The sequence below is a fragment of the Chiloscyllium plagiosum genome, chromosome 30 (genome assembly GCF_004010195.1).
Source record: "Chiloscyllium plagiosum isolate BGI_BamShark_2017 chromosome 30, ASM401019v2, whole genome shotgun sequence".
In the NCBI taxonomy this organism is placed as follows: Eukaryota; Metazoa; Chordata; class Chondrichthyes; order Orectolobiformes; family Hemiscylliidae; genus Chiloscyllium; species Chiloscyllium plagiosum.
Window position 1 is genome coordinate 5170367 of NC_057739.1, and position 17340 is coordinate 5187706.

At 41.8% G+C, this 17340-nt stretch overlaps 1 protein-coding gene across 2 annotated transcripts in view; it reads left to right on the forward strand.

The window, feature by feature from the left end:
• The first annotated feature begins 841 nt into the window (after positions 1-841).
• Positions 842-17340, forward strand: part of LOC122564724 (tubulin beta chain-like) — a 39355-nt gene continuing 22856 nt past the window's right edge. Inside the window, exon 1 of one of the 2 annotated variants that reach the window (XM_043719851.1) lies at positions 842-1056. In XM_043719851.1, coding sequence (XP_043575786.1) covers positions 1000-1056 — 57 coding nt within the window. In that variant the 5' untranslated portion in view covers positions 842-999. Of the gene's footprint in view, positions 1057-1269; positions 1345-17340 lie in introns of those variants that run through there. The other variant, XM_043719852.1, reaches the window with a different exon arrangement.

The following is a 17340-nucleotide window of genomic DNA, read 5'->3' on the forward strand; positions in this document are numbered from 1 at the left end:
ATTGTTGTGTAGTAATACCATTTGTCCTTTTATCAATTTGGTTATCAACCCCTTCAGCTTAAATTCCTCTATATGAACCCCCACTATGGGTCTCCTCTCTGTGCTAATGAGAACACCAGTTTCCCCAGATATCTGCTAAATGAAATCCTATATCCATCCAAGTAAATCTCTTTCACCCTCATTACTAAGTCTTCACATTAGGTGGATTGACCATGCTAAATTGACTGTAGTGTCCAGGGATATGTAGATGAGGTAGGGTTGTCACAGGAATGTAGGCTTACAGGGATAGGGTAGTGGATGGATCTAGGTGGTATGCTCTTTGAAAGGTTGTTGTGGACTTGAGTGCCCAATGGCCTGCTTCCACACTATAGGAATTCCTGATTTGGAGATGCCATTGTTGGACTGGGGTGTACAAAGTTAAAAATCACACAACACCAGGCTATAGTCCAACAGGTTTAATTGGAAGCACACTAGCTTTCGAAGCGACGCTCCTTCATCTGATGAAAGCTAGTGTGCTTCCAATTAAACCTGTTGGACTATAGCCTGGTGTTGTGTTTTTTTTAACTTTATAGGTATTGGTCACAATATTCGAGCTGGGTCCAAGTTAATACGCTCTGTAAGTTTATCATAACTTGCTATTTTTATACACCCTGCCTCTGTTTATAAAAGGTTAAACCTGACATACGACAAGCTGTTATAACAGGACTAACAAAATGTCATCACTTGTCCTGCAAGATTATGACAAATTACCGCCAGAGAAAAGGGGCGGGGTTAAAGTAGTTGCTGGGCAACATTAACCCACAGCCAATCACACTGTAGCCAGTCCAATGTACTGGACCGATTGGATGAGTTGACCGAGCAGTGGCTGTTGATTGACAAGCAGACAGCCTATGGAGAGACTGGAATATGATCAAACAGTCCAATAGTGAAGTCTCGGCCACGGAGCTGAGGAGCCTGATTTTCTGCTCGTTTCTTGCACTTTAAATCCAACTGTCGGAAATGCGGGAGATTGTGCACATCCAGGCCGGCCAGTGCGGCAACCAGATCGGGGCGAAGGTTTGTAAGTGTGTTGAGAGAGCGGCTTAGCCCTTACCGCCAGCCAAGCCTGGAAGGGACAGTCCATGCTGCGTCGCGCTGCTGTCACAAGATGGCGGCCGCACGTGTCAGCATCCGCTCGGGATTGGCGCGCGCGGCACCAACGGCCGCAGTGCGGATGCGCGCATGCCCAGTTTCGTGAGAGTCACATGATCGCTGTTGAGGTGGGGTGGGCTTTTGGATGTAACTTTGCTCGCTGAGCTGAAAGGTCTGTCGATGTGAGAAAGTAGTTTCATCAGCCCATCCATGGTAAATGTTGCCGTCGTAATAATGACTTGTGCTAAGGGGAAGATAACAGTCCGAGTTCACTGACCCTTCTTCACAATTAATTGTGTATATGCTGAAGATGGGGGTGGGGAAGGAGCCATGATCTTCATTGTATGGTAGAGTGGAATTGAATGGGCTACTTTTTTACTTCTGTTTTACGGTATTTTATATTTCAAATACCAGTGTTTACAGTATTTTGCTTGAATTAAATAGTACAAGCCATTCACCTCATGCTCCCATCATATCTTTGTACTGTCATCCACCTTTTTTCAGATACTTGCTGTTTTTTGTTTCAAATATTTATCCAACTCCCTTCTGAAGGCTATCGTAGAACCTGAATATGCCATCCTACTGGGCAGCGCATTCCAAATTCTAATCCGTTGTAATATCACCATTACACAGGTGGAGATGGAGTCCGAGAGAATAGCAATTGGCTAGACAAAAGTCAATAGACCCAAAACGTTAATTCTGCTTTCTCTCCATAGATGCTGCCAGACCTACTGAGTTTTTCCAGCAATTTCTGTTGTTGTTTCTGATTTCCAGCATCCACAATCCTCCTTATTTTTAAAGGCATAGGAATTAATGGATTAGGAAAAGCAAAAAAGAAAAACTTTAACAAGAATAGGTGAGCAGTGTTTTTATTCAATTGTGTGAAACTTGCAAATGCTTGGATTCATTTGTGTTTTCCTATAAGGAATGCAAAGTTAATAATCAATGCAGATACAGCAAGTCTGTTGCATCCGTTGCTCTTTGTGTGGTCCCCTTTACATCAGGGAGACTGAATGCAGATTCGGGGACTGGTTTGCAGAGCATCTGTGGCCTGCACACACCAGTAACACCACTTTGAGGTTGCCAGCTATTTCAACTCCCCAATTCCTGGCGACGTGGCCACCCTAAGCCGCCTCCACTGTCAAAACAAGGCCACATGCAAACTGGATGAAGCATACCTTATATTCCGCCTTGGGAGTTTACAACCCAATGGCCTTAACATAGAATTCACCAGCTTCAAAATCTCCCCACCCCCAACCTCATTACGGGTTCAGCCCTCCACCTCCACCCGTCCCCTTGACCTGACCTAACCTGTCCATCTTCCTTCCTACCTATCTTCTCCCTTCCCGCTGATCTATCCCAGTCACCTTTCTGCATGCACCGATTGCCATCCCACCTACCTTTCCCCAAACCCCACCCTTCTCTCTCTTTGTTTGAGCCCCCTTCCCATCCTCCGATGCTGCTTGACCTGCTGTGCGTTTTCCAGCTCCATACATTCTGACTTTCAAGCATCTGCAGTCCTCACTATCTCCAGCAAGTATTCATAAAATATTAGTGTCCTTATTTAAGGAAGAGTGTAAATACATTGGAAGTAGTTTGGAGAAAGTTTATTTAACTACGTAACTGGATGAGCAAGTTGTCTTATGAGGAAAAGATGGACAGACTAGGCTGGAGTCTGCTGAAGGTTAGAGCAAGAAGTGATTTGATTAAAATATTAGATCCAGAGGAGTCTGTTAAAGTTAGATGTGGCAAGAATATTTCTTCTGGGAGAACCTAGAACCCAGGGTCACTGTGTTTTTAAAAATCAGGGGCCTCCAATTTAAAGCAGATAAGGCAAAACTTTCCCAGGATCATGAACCTTTTAGGACTGTTCCTAAAAAGGAGGTAATTATCAGTTGAAAGATTATCCAGATTAGGTGGGAATTTGGCTTTTTAAAGTTACAATCAGATGACCCATGATCTTATTGAATGACTTTGAGGAGAAAGTTAGTTTAAAACGTGATGGAGGGTTGCCTTTCAGACTGGAGGCCTGTGACCGGTGGTGTGCCACAAGGATCGATGCTGGGTCCGCTGCTTTTCATTGTTTATATAAATGATTTGGATGTGAACAGAGGGGTATCGTTAGTTAGTTTGCAGATGATACCAAAATTGGAGGTATGGTGGACAGTGAAGAAGGTTACCTCGAGTGCAACAGGATGTTGATCAGATGGGCCAATGGGCAGTGAATGGCAGACGGAGTTTCATTTAGATAAATGTGAAGTGCTGCATTTTGGAAAGGGAAATCCGGGCAAGACTTATACGCTTAATGGTAAGGTCCTGGGAAGTATTGCTGAACAAAGAGACCTTGGAGTGCTGGTTCATAGTTCCTTGAAAGTGGAGTCGCAGGTAGATAGGATAGTGAAGAAGGCATTTAGTATGTTTTCCTTTCTTGGTCAGTACATTGAATGTAAGAGCTAGGAGGTCATGTCGAGGATGTACAGGACATTGTTTAGACCACTTTTGGAATATTATGTCTATTTCTGGTCTCCCTCCTATGGGAATGATGTTGTGAAACCTGAAAGGGTTCAGAAAAGATTTACAAAGCTGTTGCCGGGGTTAGAGAGTTTGAGCAATATGGAGAGGCTAAATAGGCTAGGGCTGTTTTTGTTGGAGGCTGTGGGGTGAACTTATAGAGGTTTATAAAATCATGGGAGGCATGAAGAGGGTAAATAGACAAGGTCTTTTGCCTGGGTTGGGGGAGTCCAGAAGTAGAGGGTATAGGTTTAAGGTGACAGGGGAAAAATTTAAAAGGGACCTAAGAGGCAATGTTTTCCGCACATGAGAGAGAAGTGATTGCCAAAGGAAAGTGGTGGAGGCTGGTACAATTACAACATTTAAAAGGCATCTGGATGGGTATATGAGTAGGAAGGATATAGAGGGATCTGGGCCAAATGCTGGCAAATTGGACTAGATATGTTTAGGATATCTGGTCAGTATGGAAGAGTTTGACCGAAGGGTCTGTTTCCCTGCTGTACATCTGTGACTCTATAAGATTTTGAGGGGGTGTGACTGGGTGAGTGTGGAAAGGATGTTTCTCCTTGAGAGGTGGGGTGGTTAAAAATAAGGGGTTGGTTATCCATGAGGGGAATGATTTTTTTCTGAGGGACATGATTCTTTGGAACACTGTCTTTCTCAAATGGTGGTTGGGCATAATCTTTAAGAACTCTTACTGCAGATGTGGATAGATTCCTGTTCCAGATGGGATATCATACAAAATCTAAGCTTAAGCCACTTGATGATATATTAAAGGCGAAAGATTTTTGAAGTGCTTTAACTTAGAGAGGAGGAGATGTTTTGGGAGGGAGTTTAAGAGCTTAGGGGTTTTGGCCACTGAAAGCAACTTCAGAATTAAATATTCTAGAATGGCCAATCCACCAGCTTGCTTGCATTTTTATAATGGCTTCTAATTGTGAATCTTTTCTTCAATCCAAATCCTTCCATTCAGGAAGGATAGTGAGCTCCATTTTGTGCTGATATTAGCATTAGTTCTTGTAATCAATAAACAGCTTATTAATATTTTTAAGACATTTTGTGAAGTCTAAATTTTGTGGGTGTCTTGCAGTATCTGAGACTGTAAATCCACGATTAAGCATTATTTCCTTCAGCTTTTCTCTCTCGAAGGCTGACCTTTTTGTCCTGTGACTTATGCTAAAGCTAAAGTATAGTGGCGTTGTTCAAGCATTTAGGCAAATTTGGATGTGGATATTTAGGCTTCTGTTCTCCAAAAGCCATTGCTACTGTAATAGCATCAGCAGGGTCACAGACAGGTCAGTGAACTTGTAGGAAGATGGAATCTTGACAAGCTGCTAGTCTCTTGTTAGGAAAGACAAGATGCTGTAACTAGTGATTCTGCATATATTTTACTTAATATGGCATAATTGCCTGATATAAATTATTCTAAACAGTTTAGAACATAGAACAATACAGCGCAGAATAGGCCCTTCAACCCTCAATGTTGTGCCAACCTGTGAACTATTCTCAGCTTGTCCCTACACTATCCCATCATCATTCATGTGCTTATCCAAGGATTGTTTAAATCTCCCTAATGTGGCTGAGTTAACTACATTGCTGTTGGTTGTTTACAAACCAAGCCAGAATGAATCCCAGCATAGATCTAAACTGAAGACCCATTAATCGATGCATAGGTCAATTTCTAGCAGGATGATAAACCTGATCCCTCAGTTGGTGCACTAATCCAGGTTGAAAATCTTCAAGAGAGCTATAATTTTCTTTTTTTTAAAGTTTTTTGTTAAAATTTTATTCCTCACATACCTATAGAAAGCTTTAGGGTGCTTCTTTATTTGCTAAAGACTGCTCGTGTCCTCGCTTTGCTCTTCTTTCTTAACTCTCTCTTTAAATCCTTCCTAGCCGATCTGTAACTCTCCATTGCCTCATCTGAACCATCTTGTCTCACCAACACATAAGCCTCCTTCTTCTGCTTAACAAGAGACGCAATTTCTGTAGTAAACACTTGTTTGGACCCTTGTTTCTTTCCATACAACTAAGATAATTAATCAGGGAAAGTGCCCAACATCATAAGATGGGAAAATGGATGCTATTCAGGAATGAGCGTCAAATGTAATCTTGTAAATTAGGCAAACATTTAACACAAGTTTTGTATTTTTACTTTTTCCTTACTGGTTCCATGTAGTTAAACTTATGCAAATAAAAGGCCCCCTTTTAATTTTTAAGAGTTCACGGACATGTGTAATCATTAAATTAGAATAAATTCCATTCTGATTACAAATAATATTTCAGCTTTATTATTAATCAGTCCTTGCCTTTTGTTGTTTACAAACCAAGCCAGTATGAATCTTAGCATAGATGTAAACTGAAGACCCATTAATCGATGCAGAGGTCAATTTCTAGCAGGATGATAAACCTGATCCCTCAGTTGACGCACTAATCCTGGCATCTGAATTGTTGAAAGTCTTCAAGAAAGTTATAATTTTCTTCTGTATTTTCACTGTGTTTAAAATTTTATTTAAATCAATTACAAATCGGTCATGATTAAACTTTACAGTGCTCTGATCAGGTTACAAGATTGCAAATTATATTTGTTGTAGTAAAATGAGAAATTCAGCCTATGTGTGTACTAAGATCAGAACCTTTTGGCCCACTATTTCTACACTGGCAATCCTCCTGCCCTTACCCACTGACTCTGCACATTGGTTATATTTAAATAATAATTTAATGCTCTGTTTAATGCAATGATTAAACCTGCTTTTACTAATGCAGGCAGTGCTGAATGGCTTGCGAAAAATGTTTTTTATTGCATCACATTTATTACTTCTGCAAATTGCTTTTAAACCTTCGCTCTTTCTTTTTTTAATAAATACTTTTATTAAGAAGATTTTGAATTTTTTACAAAAAAAATTACTACAAAATAATATAACAATCTTTCAATATAACAGTAACAGTAAACAAACTACTACTCCACTTCACAAACACTTTAGGAGAAAAAATAATTTAACTACCAATTCAATAAATAACTAAACCAAAACAAAAAGAAACAATTGAACCAAGACAAATTAAATTAAGTTACAACACTCAGCGCAATCCCACCAAAGCTCCCCATCACTGGGAGCATCAGTTGGCATTCTGGTATTTGTTCAGAATTCTCCTTTCAGGGCACCAGACACAGACCTCATGGCTACAGAAAGGCCCTCATCAATATAGCTGATAAGTCCGCGTCTATATGGATCAAAAAGGGTTGCCATGTCCTATTAAAAAAAAAAGCTCAGTTTTCTGGTGCGCCGTATTTGTAAGAAAGTTAAGGGGAATGTACTCCATAACTAACCTACGCCACCCTGAGAGTCCTGGGGGATTTTCCGACACCCAGCTCATCAGAATGTTCTTCCTCATGCAAAATGAAAGAATACTAAACAATTTCTTCCCATGCACATCCAAAGAGGCGAGATTTGGTGAATGCAAGAAGAGGGATACTGGTTCTACTTTGACTTCTGTTCCCAAGACCCCTTGCAAAACACTTGCTATAGTGCCCCAATACCTACGAAGCTTGTGGCATGACCATAAGCAATAAGTAATAGTACCAACATCTATTTTATAATTTGGGCACATTGGGGAAACTCTGATGCCAAATAAACCTTGGGGAGTACCTTTAATTGCATCACCTGAGTCCTGTTGGAAATCGAAATCTTCCTTACGTTCTCCCAAATATCCTCCCACTCCTCTGGTGAGATCTCCACTCTTAATTCCTGAGCCCAGATTCCACACAGCTGCTCGATGTCCTCCTAATCAATGATAGAGGTTGCTGACCGAGTGTAGTGCCTGTGGAGTGTAGTACTCTCCAGATCCAATTTATAGGGACTAACCATTAATGTTGTCGTTTTCTGTATGAAGTCCCTAATCCTGGAAATAACGAAAGAGGTCCCTCTTAGATAGTTCATATTTCTGGCTCAACTGCTGGAAAGACATCTTGACCACCCCATCAAATAAATCTCTAAAACAGGAACTCCTCTGGACCCCCAGAGCCTAAAGCTGTAATCTTTCGATCCCTGCCAGAATCTTACCATTCCTACTATGGGAGTAAAAGGGGAAGTTTTTTTGTAAATTGCCCTTGTTTTGTCGCATCATTCTCCATGCTCTACCTGAGTTAAGGACAATTGAATTTCTGCAGTGGTCCATAAATGGTCCTCATCTTGTCCCTGGACAACAGATTAATGAGGAAACATTTTGCCTGGGAGGCCTCGATGTCCAACCAAATTGACCGCAGGTCCTGGCAAGCCCAATCCGCCACTTAGGACAATAGGGAACTTATTTGGTATTTCTTAAAGTCTGGAAAATCCACAACCCCCTCTCCCCCCAATCCCCTGCGGAAGCTGCAATTTGGCAAGCCTAATAAGAGGCCGTGGCTGATGCCAGATCAAAGAGCCGAGTTGAAAAATATGTTGCTGGAAAAGCGCAGCAGGTCAGGCAGCATCCAAGAAGCAGCAGAATCGACGTTTCAGGCATAACCCCTTCTTCAGGAGCCGAGCCAACTGTTAAACTTCTCTAGTGCTTGCCTAGGAAGCAACAAAGGGAGTATTCGCATGGGATACAATAAACGAGGAAGAGCATTCATTTTAACCAGAACTATTCTACCGAACCAGGATATTGGAAGATCCTCCCAGTGTTGAAGGTCCTGTCTTATATCTTCTCTAGCAACTGCACAAAGTTAGCTTTATTATAATCGATCGAAGGCCGGGATGATAAAAATGCCTAAATACAGGAAGCCTCCCTGTAACCATCTGAAAGGGAATTGGATTCCACCCCCAAGATCGGGTACTCTAATAAAACACCTGATAGGCATGGCCTCCAATTTCATAAAACTGATTTTATACCCTGAGAAAGAGCCAAATAAATTAATCATTTGTATTAAATGGGCACAGATATTGTCAGGTTAGGTAGAAAGAGAAGAATATCATCTGCTTAAAGGGTGATCTTATGCCTTCCTGATCCTACGTCCGAGGCAATTATGTTTTTTTTTCTATTTCTCCCACACACTACTGCCTAACAACTGTAGTGCTTATATTTTCCCCAGCACCCGTGTGTATGTGTGTGAGAGAGAGCGCGAGAGAGAGAGAGACACACACAGTGAAAGACAACAGGTGTAAAAATCTTTATTCAGTTTCTAATACCAGGAAGAAATGAAACACCAGAGTGGCCAGTGACAGGCAGGTGCCCATATCATCAAAGGACAATGTTGCATGATCAAAAAAGTGAAGGGGAGGGCAGCGATTAAATCAAAATGGAGTTGGAGAGGGAAATAAAGCATTCCACTCCGTGCGGTGCCCACCTCTCCCTGCACAGTTCACGGGTGTTGGTAGACACCGCGTGCTCCTTCTCCAGTGACACCTGGACTCAAATGTAACGATGAAAGAGGGGTAGGCAATCGGCCATAATGACCCCCTCCATGACCCGTTGTCTGGACCTGTTTATGGCCAGTTTGGCTAGGCCCAGGAACAGATCCACGAGGAGATCCTCTGACCTACCGTCCACATCAGGTGCCCAAAGATCAGGAGTGTGGGACTGAAGTGCAACCAAAAGCAGAGGAGAAGGTTTTCCAGAAAACTAAAAATGGTCCGGGGCAATTATATATATTTTTTGCTTCCAGGCAAGTCCCAGGCAGCAGTGGTGGAGGCACGCCCCAGGTGTAATACATGCCCAGGCAGCAGCAACAGAGGTGTAGGCAAGGCCCAGGCTGCAGCAGCAGCAGCAGTGTGGTGGCTGTCTGTGTAGCTGAGCACAGCTCAAAATAGAGAAAAAAAACAAACACAAGTAAACAAAAAAGAAACAAATATCTTCCCTAAACAAATGGGAGAGAAAAAGGCAAAGAAACTCTTATCATCCTCAGAACCAGCAGGAGCACACTGACTAGCACCAGCTAGCACAGAGTCAGTGCCCTAAACTGAGGGAGTCCTGGTCATTTATTTTTCTAAATCTACGGGTTATATATTTTTTCTTCCTTCTCTTTCTCCCCCCCACCCCCGGTGCCTAATTGCAGTAGGGCTTATATTTTCCAGGGCAATTAAATTGGGTCCTTCCAGACGGCCTCTGCCAATGGCTCAATCAAACACTAATGCAAATACCAATGGTGAAAGGGGGCACCCTTGTCAGCTGCCTCTGCCAATACTAAAATTGTCAGACTGTATACAATTAGTGAGAACCGCTGCTTGAGAGTCACTATATAACACTGCCACCCACCTGGCAAAGACCCCTCCAAGACCAAACCATTCCAGCTCTAAAAAAAGGTATGGCCACTCCGCATGGTCAAACGTTTTCTCTGCATCCCAGGGAGATTACCAAGCCCGGAATCAACCCTTGCTGGCACACCCAAACCATATTTAGCACTCTTCTAATATTATTAGAGGAGCTGTGGCCCCTAATAAAACCTGTCTGGTACTCCCTTATGACGAAGAGCAAGACCTTCTCTAGCCTCAATGCCAGCATTTTTGACAAAATTTTAAAGTCCACATTTAATGATGATATGGGCCCATATGAAGTACAATCCTCTGGGCTTTCCTTGTCTTGAGAATAAGATAAATATTTACTTCCCTCAGAGAGGGTGGGAGGCAGTCCTGACTGTACGAATAATTGTACATAACCAACATTGGCCCAGACAGCATGTCTATAAACTCCTTACAAAACCCATTCCGAAATCTGTCTGCACCAGGTGCTTTACCATTCTGGAACTACCTCACTGACTCCTGTACTGCATGGATTGTCAAAAGGGCATTCAAAAGAGATGGAGCTCTGAAGTTACACCTGAGAGGTCCAAGGCCTTAAAAAAGGACTCAATTTTTGCCAATCTGTCCTCACAGCCCTCCTAACCGGTACAGCTCAGACCAGAACTTCCTGAATGCTGCATTAATCTTTTTGGCATCTCAGGTGATAGTATCAGCACCCTCTCTAATGGATGTGATAGATTAGGGGGCACTCTTCTTTCTGGCCAAGTATGCCAAATACCTACCTGGTTTATCACCATACTCGAATAACCTCTGCTTTGCAAAGGAAATCTCCCTCTTTGCTGTCTGGGTGAGCGCAGCATTCAGAGCGGCCCTAAGGGCTGTAATCCACTGCAACTTAGTTACAGACGATCTCTCAAACTATGCTGTCTTGGCTGCCTTCAGCTGGGCCTCAAGCATACGCTGCTGCTCTTCCCTCTGCTGCTTCTGAGTCACTGAGTGAGGAATAATCAAACCCTTTGCATAGGCCTTGGCAGTCTTCCAGAGCACCGACGGATTACTGGCCGTACCTGAATCAATGTTCTAAAAAATTTGTAATTCCTGTGAAAAATACTTAATGAACTTGTTATCCTTCAGGAGGAAAGGATCCAGGCACCAGTGCCGTGGGCCTGTCCCATCACCACCAGCCTTAATGTCCATATACACTGCTGCATGACCAGAAATGGCTATGTTCCCAATTCTGCAGGATAGCACCGAATTCAAAAAGGCTGATGGAGCAAAAAATGTCAATCCTAGTATAGCACTTACGTGGGTTAGAAAAAAAGGTGAAGTCCCTACCCTCAGGGTGAAGACATCTTCACACATCCACCAACCACAGCTCCCCCAGGTTCACCAGCTGCCTGGATTGCGGGGATCCTATCCACCTCGGTGCCAACAAGCCAGTTAAAGTCCTCCCCTATAATAGTATGACGAGTCCCAAGGACCATCAGACTGCAGAAAGCATCCGTTAAAAATTTGATGAGGTGTGCCGGGGAGCAATATACATTCAAATACCATATTCCTCTCCATGTATTAAAGCTTTAGAGATCAGAAACTGCCCATATTCGTCCCTAACTTGGTTTAACAACTGAAATGGAAAATTCTCTGGATAAGTATAGCTGGTCCTCTACTTTTCGAATTAAAGGATGAAAAAAACACCTGGCTGAACCTTCCCTGCTGTAACTTTAAGTGCTCCTTATCGGTTAGATGTGTTTCTTGCAGCAAGCAAGCATTGACCCTTTCTTTTCTAAGGCTTGAAAATATCTTTGTTCTCTTATGCGGTGAATGACTTCCCTTAACGTTTCAGGTGCACCATTTTAACGAACGGTTAATCATAGCCGTCCAAAGCAGCCCGTGACTCCCTGGGAGGAAGAACCCCATTTATAGCACGCAGAGTGAAAACAGTAAACAGTTCATATAAACTTGAATATACAACTACAAAAACTACCAAATCAAAACTTCTAACAACTACTTCTACAATAAAACAACATATAACACAAATAAGAGGAGACTTTCTCCCTTGCCCACAGGGGGCGCTTATACTACCCACTAACCCCTCCATGGCTCTTTCTCGCTGAAGCTGCACCCCAAACCCAGACAAAACAAAGTAAAAAAAGTTACATGAGTCTTACAACAAGAAAATTAAAAGTGGGCACTCAGCCCACCTCATCCATACTTCGGCCCTAAGCAATCCTGGTTTAAACAAAAAGACCCCCCCCAATCTCGTGGGAATGATAGAGAAAAAACAAAGGATAATGGGAGGCGAGAAGGAAGGGAGAGGAGAAAGAGCGAGGGATAAAAAGGAGACTCCCACATATTGAAAGGACAAAACCAGGCAAACTACAGGATAAAATCAACTAGGAGAAAGTGAGGACTGCACATGCTGGAGATCAGAGCTTAAAAATGTGTTGCTGGAAAAGCACAGCAGGTCAGGCAGCATCAAAGGAACAGGAGAATCGACGTTTCGGGCATAAGCCCTCCTTGTTCCTTTGCTGCCTGACCTGCTGCGCTTTTCCAGCAACACATTTTTAAACTACAGGATAAACAAAGGGAACTCGATTGTCCATATTATTTGAGCAAGCCAGTCTATTTTAAGGTGTCCAGGAAGTCCTTTGCCTTTTCTGATGAGTCAAAATTAAACACGGACCCTCCATGGCTGAAACACAATATTGCCGGACATCTTGCAGAGTACTGAATATTCAAGTCCCTCAGCCTCCTGTTGTACCTCATCAAAGGCCTTCCTCTTACGGATTATGGCCGCAGAAAAGTCTTGGAAAAACATAATTCTTGAACCTTTGTGTATCAGAGCCTTTGGATCCTTCTCCAGTGCTGTAGAAGCTTCCAGTACCATTTACTTATCTCTGTAGTGCTGTAGTCGCACGAGGACAGGGTGGGGGCACTGGTCCAATCCGGTCCTGCGCACTGTGACCCAGTGGGCCTGCTTGACCTGCACCCAGTCCACCCCAACTTCCAGTTTCAAAAACTGCGGGAGCCATTGCTCCAAGAAGCTGCCGAGCTAGCCTTCTTCCTGTTCCGGCAGCCTGACCAGGCAGATGTTCTTCCCACGGCCTCGATTTTCAATGTCGTCGACCTGCTCGACTAAAGCTCATACCTGCCGTTCCAGGGTCTGCCGTTCCAGGGTCTGTACCTGCCCTTTCACTCTTGATCTATTTGGGAGCAAGAAGAGTTTCTCTCAGCCTCCTTTGTCCAGACCCCTCACGAAGTTGGAAACTTCAATCAGATCTCCTCTTAGACTTTTCTTCTTGAAGGGAAATAGTCCCAGCTTTTCCAATCAATCTTCAAAACTGAAGCATCTCATCCCTAGAATCACTCTTGTAAACTTCCTCTGCACCCTCTCCCGTGCATTCATATCTTTCCTTAAATATATTGTCCTGAAACTGTACAATCTTCAAGCTGAGAGCTAACTAGTGTTTTGTACAAGGTCAGCATAATCTCTCACTTTTGTATTCAGTGCCACTCTTAATATATTACAGGATGCTGTGTGCTTTAACTACACATTCCATCTGTCTAATGGCGTAGAAACATATATACCCAGATCTCTCTGCTTCCACATATCCCTTTTGAGTTGTATGCTTTGTTTTATACTGTTTCTCTGTGTTCTTTCTACCAAATGTATATTAAATGCACTGAACATCTGCCACCTATCTGTCCACCAATTTGTCAATGTTTTTTTCACTGTCCACCTCAAAGTTCAGGATGCTTGAACCTGACGCTTAATTTGTTACTCGTAGATGTCAGTGATCTGTATGAAGAAGAGCAGAGCATGTTTTTAATGCTCTGGGCAAAATTTCTTACTATCAATTGCCTGTTTCTAATTGTCCTTAAGTTGGTGGTGAGCTGCCTTCCTGATTGTTACAGTCCATGGAATGCAGGTGCAACCAGTGCTATTAGGATCTTGAAGTAATGGTGATATAGTTCCAAGTCAGAATTATGTATGGTGTAGAGGGTGAATTTGCAGCCAATGAATATTTCTACCATTTCCCAAGTTTGTTTATTTTTCCTGCATTTTAAGGCATGCAATAACTGTATAGACCACCCAAGGAAGTCATTAGGTGCCTTTTTGTATACTTCCATTTTACTGTATCTTGATCTAAATTTTGTTGAATTAAATTAGGCATCTACGTTTGATTGTTTGCATTGCAAACTGATTTTATTTATACTTACGGTGTTAAAGTCCGACTAGAAGTAATTAAATACAATGTTCACAATATGCCTTCCAAGTGAGGTTAAAAGTCATTTTAAAATACTCGTTGTACTGTATTTTTTATTTGAACTGTCATTATGTATATCTGTTCATTATGCAAATTTTAAGACATAAACCCCATTCAACCTCTTGTATGGAGCCTTTTTTGCGATGGTGTTTTCTAAATAGGGATACTTTGAAGCAGAAGAGGAGATAAAGTAATTGAGGAAAACCCATTTAATCGAGGAACTATTGTAGCAAAGATATCAGCCATTGCCTGGGGGAAAAAGATCATCACAAAAAGGAGCTGAACTAATATAAGCTTAAGTAGAAGCCAAGGAAAGAAAGGAATTCAATTCCCTTTATCATATGATGTCTGAGAGCAATGGGATATTGCTCCCAATATTGACTATGAATTGTTCAATAAAAACAGAATCGGTTTCATGCATAACTTTATACAAGAAATAATGATTGAAATGTATAATGCAATAATTCTTCTGAAATTATGTAAAAGGCCAAGTAAATTCTTTGGATGGATTGTTAACTTCAGATCAATTAAATGTGGTTGGGCCAGTAATACATATTACAAATTGTATGTTTACAGGGAAAAAGAACTCTGTGATGGCACCGACTTATTTTCCCATCAGAAAGCATTTTTTTTCAGTTGTTCATGTGGTCTCACCTTGTAGCTCTTCTGATGAAGACTTCTGAGCATAAGCTTCCCTCAAGACTTTGGACTTGATCTGAATTCATGCAATCTACCTGCATTCATTTGGCCTGCATTTTCTAAGATGTCTTTGTGTTAGAAAGGTGTTAGAGAGTGTACAGAAAATATTTACTTGAATCATATCTGAACTGAGAAACGTGTTTCCTTTCTCTATACAATGATTCTTACAAGAACAGAATATATACAACGAATAGGTCTTGATTATCCTTGAATTTATGGTTCAAAAAGGAACAAAGCCACAATACAGATCCCTTTTATTTTGTTTGCAAAAAATATACTTTATTTATGTTACCATTAAATGCACCACAAAACAGTTCAAGTACAATAAATAATCGTATTTCACACTGGAGCATTGCACTCTTTGGTGCAGCAGCCAAGTGCAAACATGGAATGTCTTCAATAATAAGGTTTATTTCATAATAGCAACAAGTACAATACATTTTGTCAGGCATTTAGGGAACAGATACATCTGAAAGCTAGAATAAAACTCCTTGTCTGCACCTATGTGCCTGTTCCAACTGCTCTGCCGCTGTCACCCAATTTGAGGTTCCTGCTGGATGTAATCCATATATCTTATCCATTGGGGAGAGTAGATATCACTATGCGATATTGTCCTGTAGACCGTGGGTTTGATGCCAGGATGGAGGTACTTGTTTTTAAATACACTCTACCTTAGGTGACTGAAGACTGTGTTCACTTTTCCAGTTCAGTGTTGAACCTTTTTGGCAATGGGATCCTAGTGTCCATGGGTTTTGATGAGGTGGGGTGGGGGCGCAGTGTGGTGGAGGCAGTTTGGTAAAGAATATTTATTCTACAAATGTTTGGCGTTGGCCATCATATGTCTTAGTGAAGGTATTGATGGTTTGGAGCTTGTCTTCTGGGTATGTACAAGCATCATCTTTGTGCTGTGGTTTAATGATGAAGCTCTTCTGCTCCACATCACCAGGCAGCTTGCTGAGGATGAAGTAGATCATTGCAGCAAGGAAGGTTGAGAAGAACATTAATGTGATCATAAAACCTTGCTTGAGCCTTGTCTGAATGTGAATTGGAACTGAAGTGAATCTTGTGGTGTTTAGAATCATGATTTTTTTCACACTTGCTAGAAATTCATTTGTTTCTAGTGGGCATCATCTGGTCAGATGTAACTCAGTTAAATTAAGAATGATCTCTTAATTCCAATCATCATTCAACACTATCCCTGCTGGAATCAACATTACCTATCCCTAGATCCAGGTGTCATTAACTAATATGAATTCTTAGTTCTGAGCCATGGGTTATGGATACTGACTTACCTTAGCATGTTACATGTTTGGTGTAATCAGGTGCATTTTGGGAGCAAAACTTTGAAACCAGTCTATTCCAGATCTACAATCTCACCATTTTTTACAAGCAAACAAATGGTTTCCCTTCATCACTTACACCCTAACACACCTTTCTCCTCCCACCAATTGCCCCAACACAATTTCATTCTCTCCTTGGTTCCCATAGTCCATTTGTGCAAGTCATTTCCTAATTATTCCCAATCTGTAGATGCATCAGCTTTACTTTTGTCTGTTTTGTTTTGTAAAATCACACCACTTTAGAGTCATATAGCATGGAAATAGACTGTTTGGTCCAATTAATCCATGCCAAACATAATCTCAAAATAAATTAGTCCCACCTACCTGCTCCTGGCCCATATATCTTTTCAATTCACGTACTTGTTTAAGTGTCTTTTATATGTTGTAACTGTGCCCACATCCATCACTTCCTCATGAAGTTCATTCCACACAGGAACCACCCTCTGTGTAAAAAGAATTTGCCCCAATTTTTTTTTAAACCTCTCTCCTCTCACCTTAAAAATATTCCCTCTGGTCTTGAAATCCCTCATCCTAGGGAAAACATATCTACCATTTACCCTATTTATACCTGTCATGAATTTACCTGCATTCTTGGTCCAACTTCCTTCTAAGAAAATAGATGACCATAGGAGTTGGGTTGTAATGTTGAGGTTGCAAAGGGCGTTGATGAGGCCTCCTCTGGAGTACTATGTGCAGTTCTAGTCATCCTGTTATAGGAAGGATATTAAACTGGACACGGTTCGGAAAAGATTTACTGGGAATGGAGGGTTGAGATATAAAAAAGACTAGAAAGACTGGGATTTTTTTCACTGGAGCATAGGAGGTTGAGGATTGACGTTATTGAGGTTTATAAGTTAATGAGAGGTACAGGTAAGGTGGATGACAAAGATCTTTTTCATAGGATGGAGGAGGTCAAACCTAGGGGTCATATTTTTAAGGTGAGAGGAGAAACATTTAAAAAGAATGAGAGGCAACATTTTTACACAGAGAATGGTTGTAGAAAATAGAAAAATACAGCGCAGTACAGGCCCTTTGGCCCTCGATGTTGCGCCGATCCAAGCCCACCTAACCTACATTATCCCACTATCCTCCATATGCTTATCCAATGCCCGTTTAAATGCCCATAAAGAGGGAGAGTCCACCACTGCTACTGGCAGGGCATTCCATGAACTC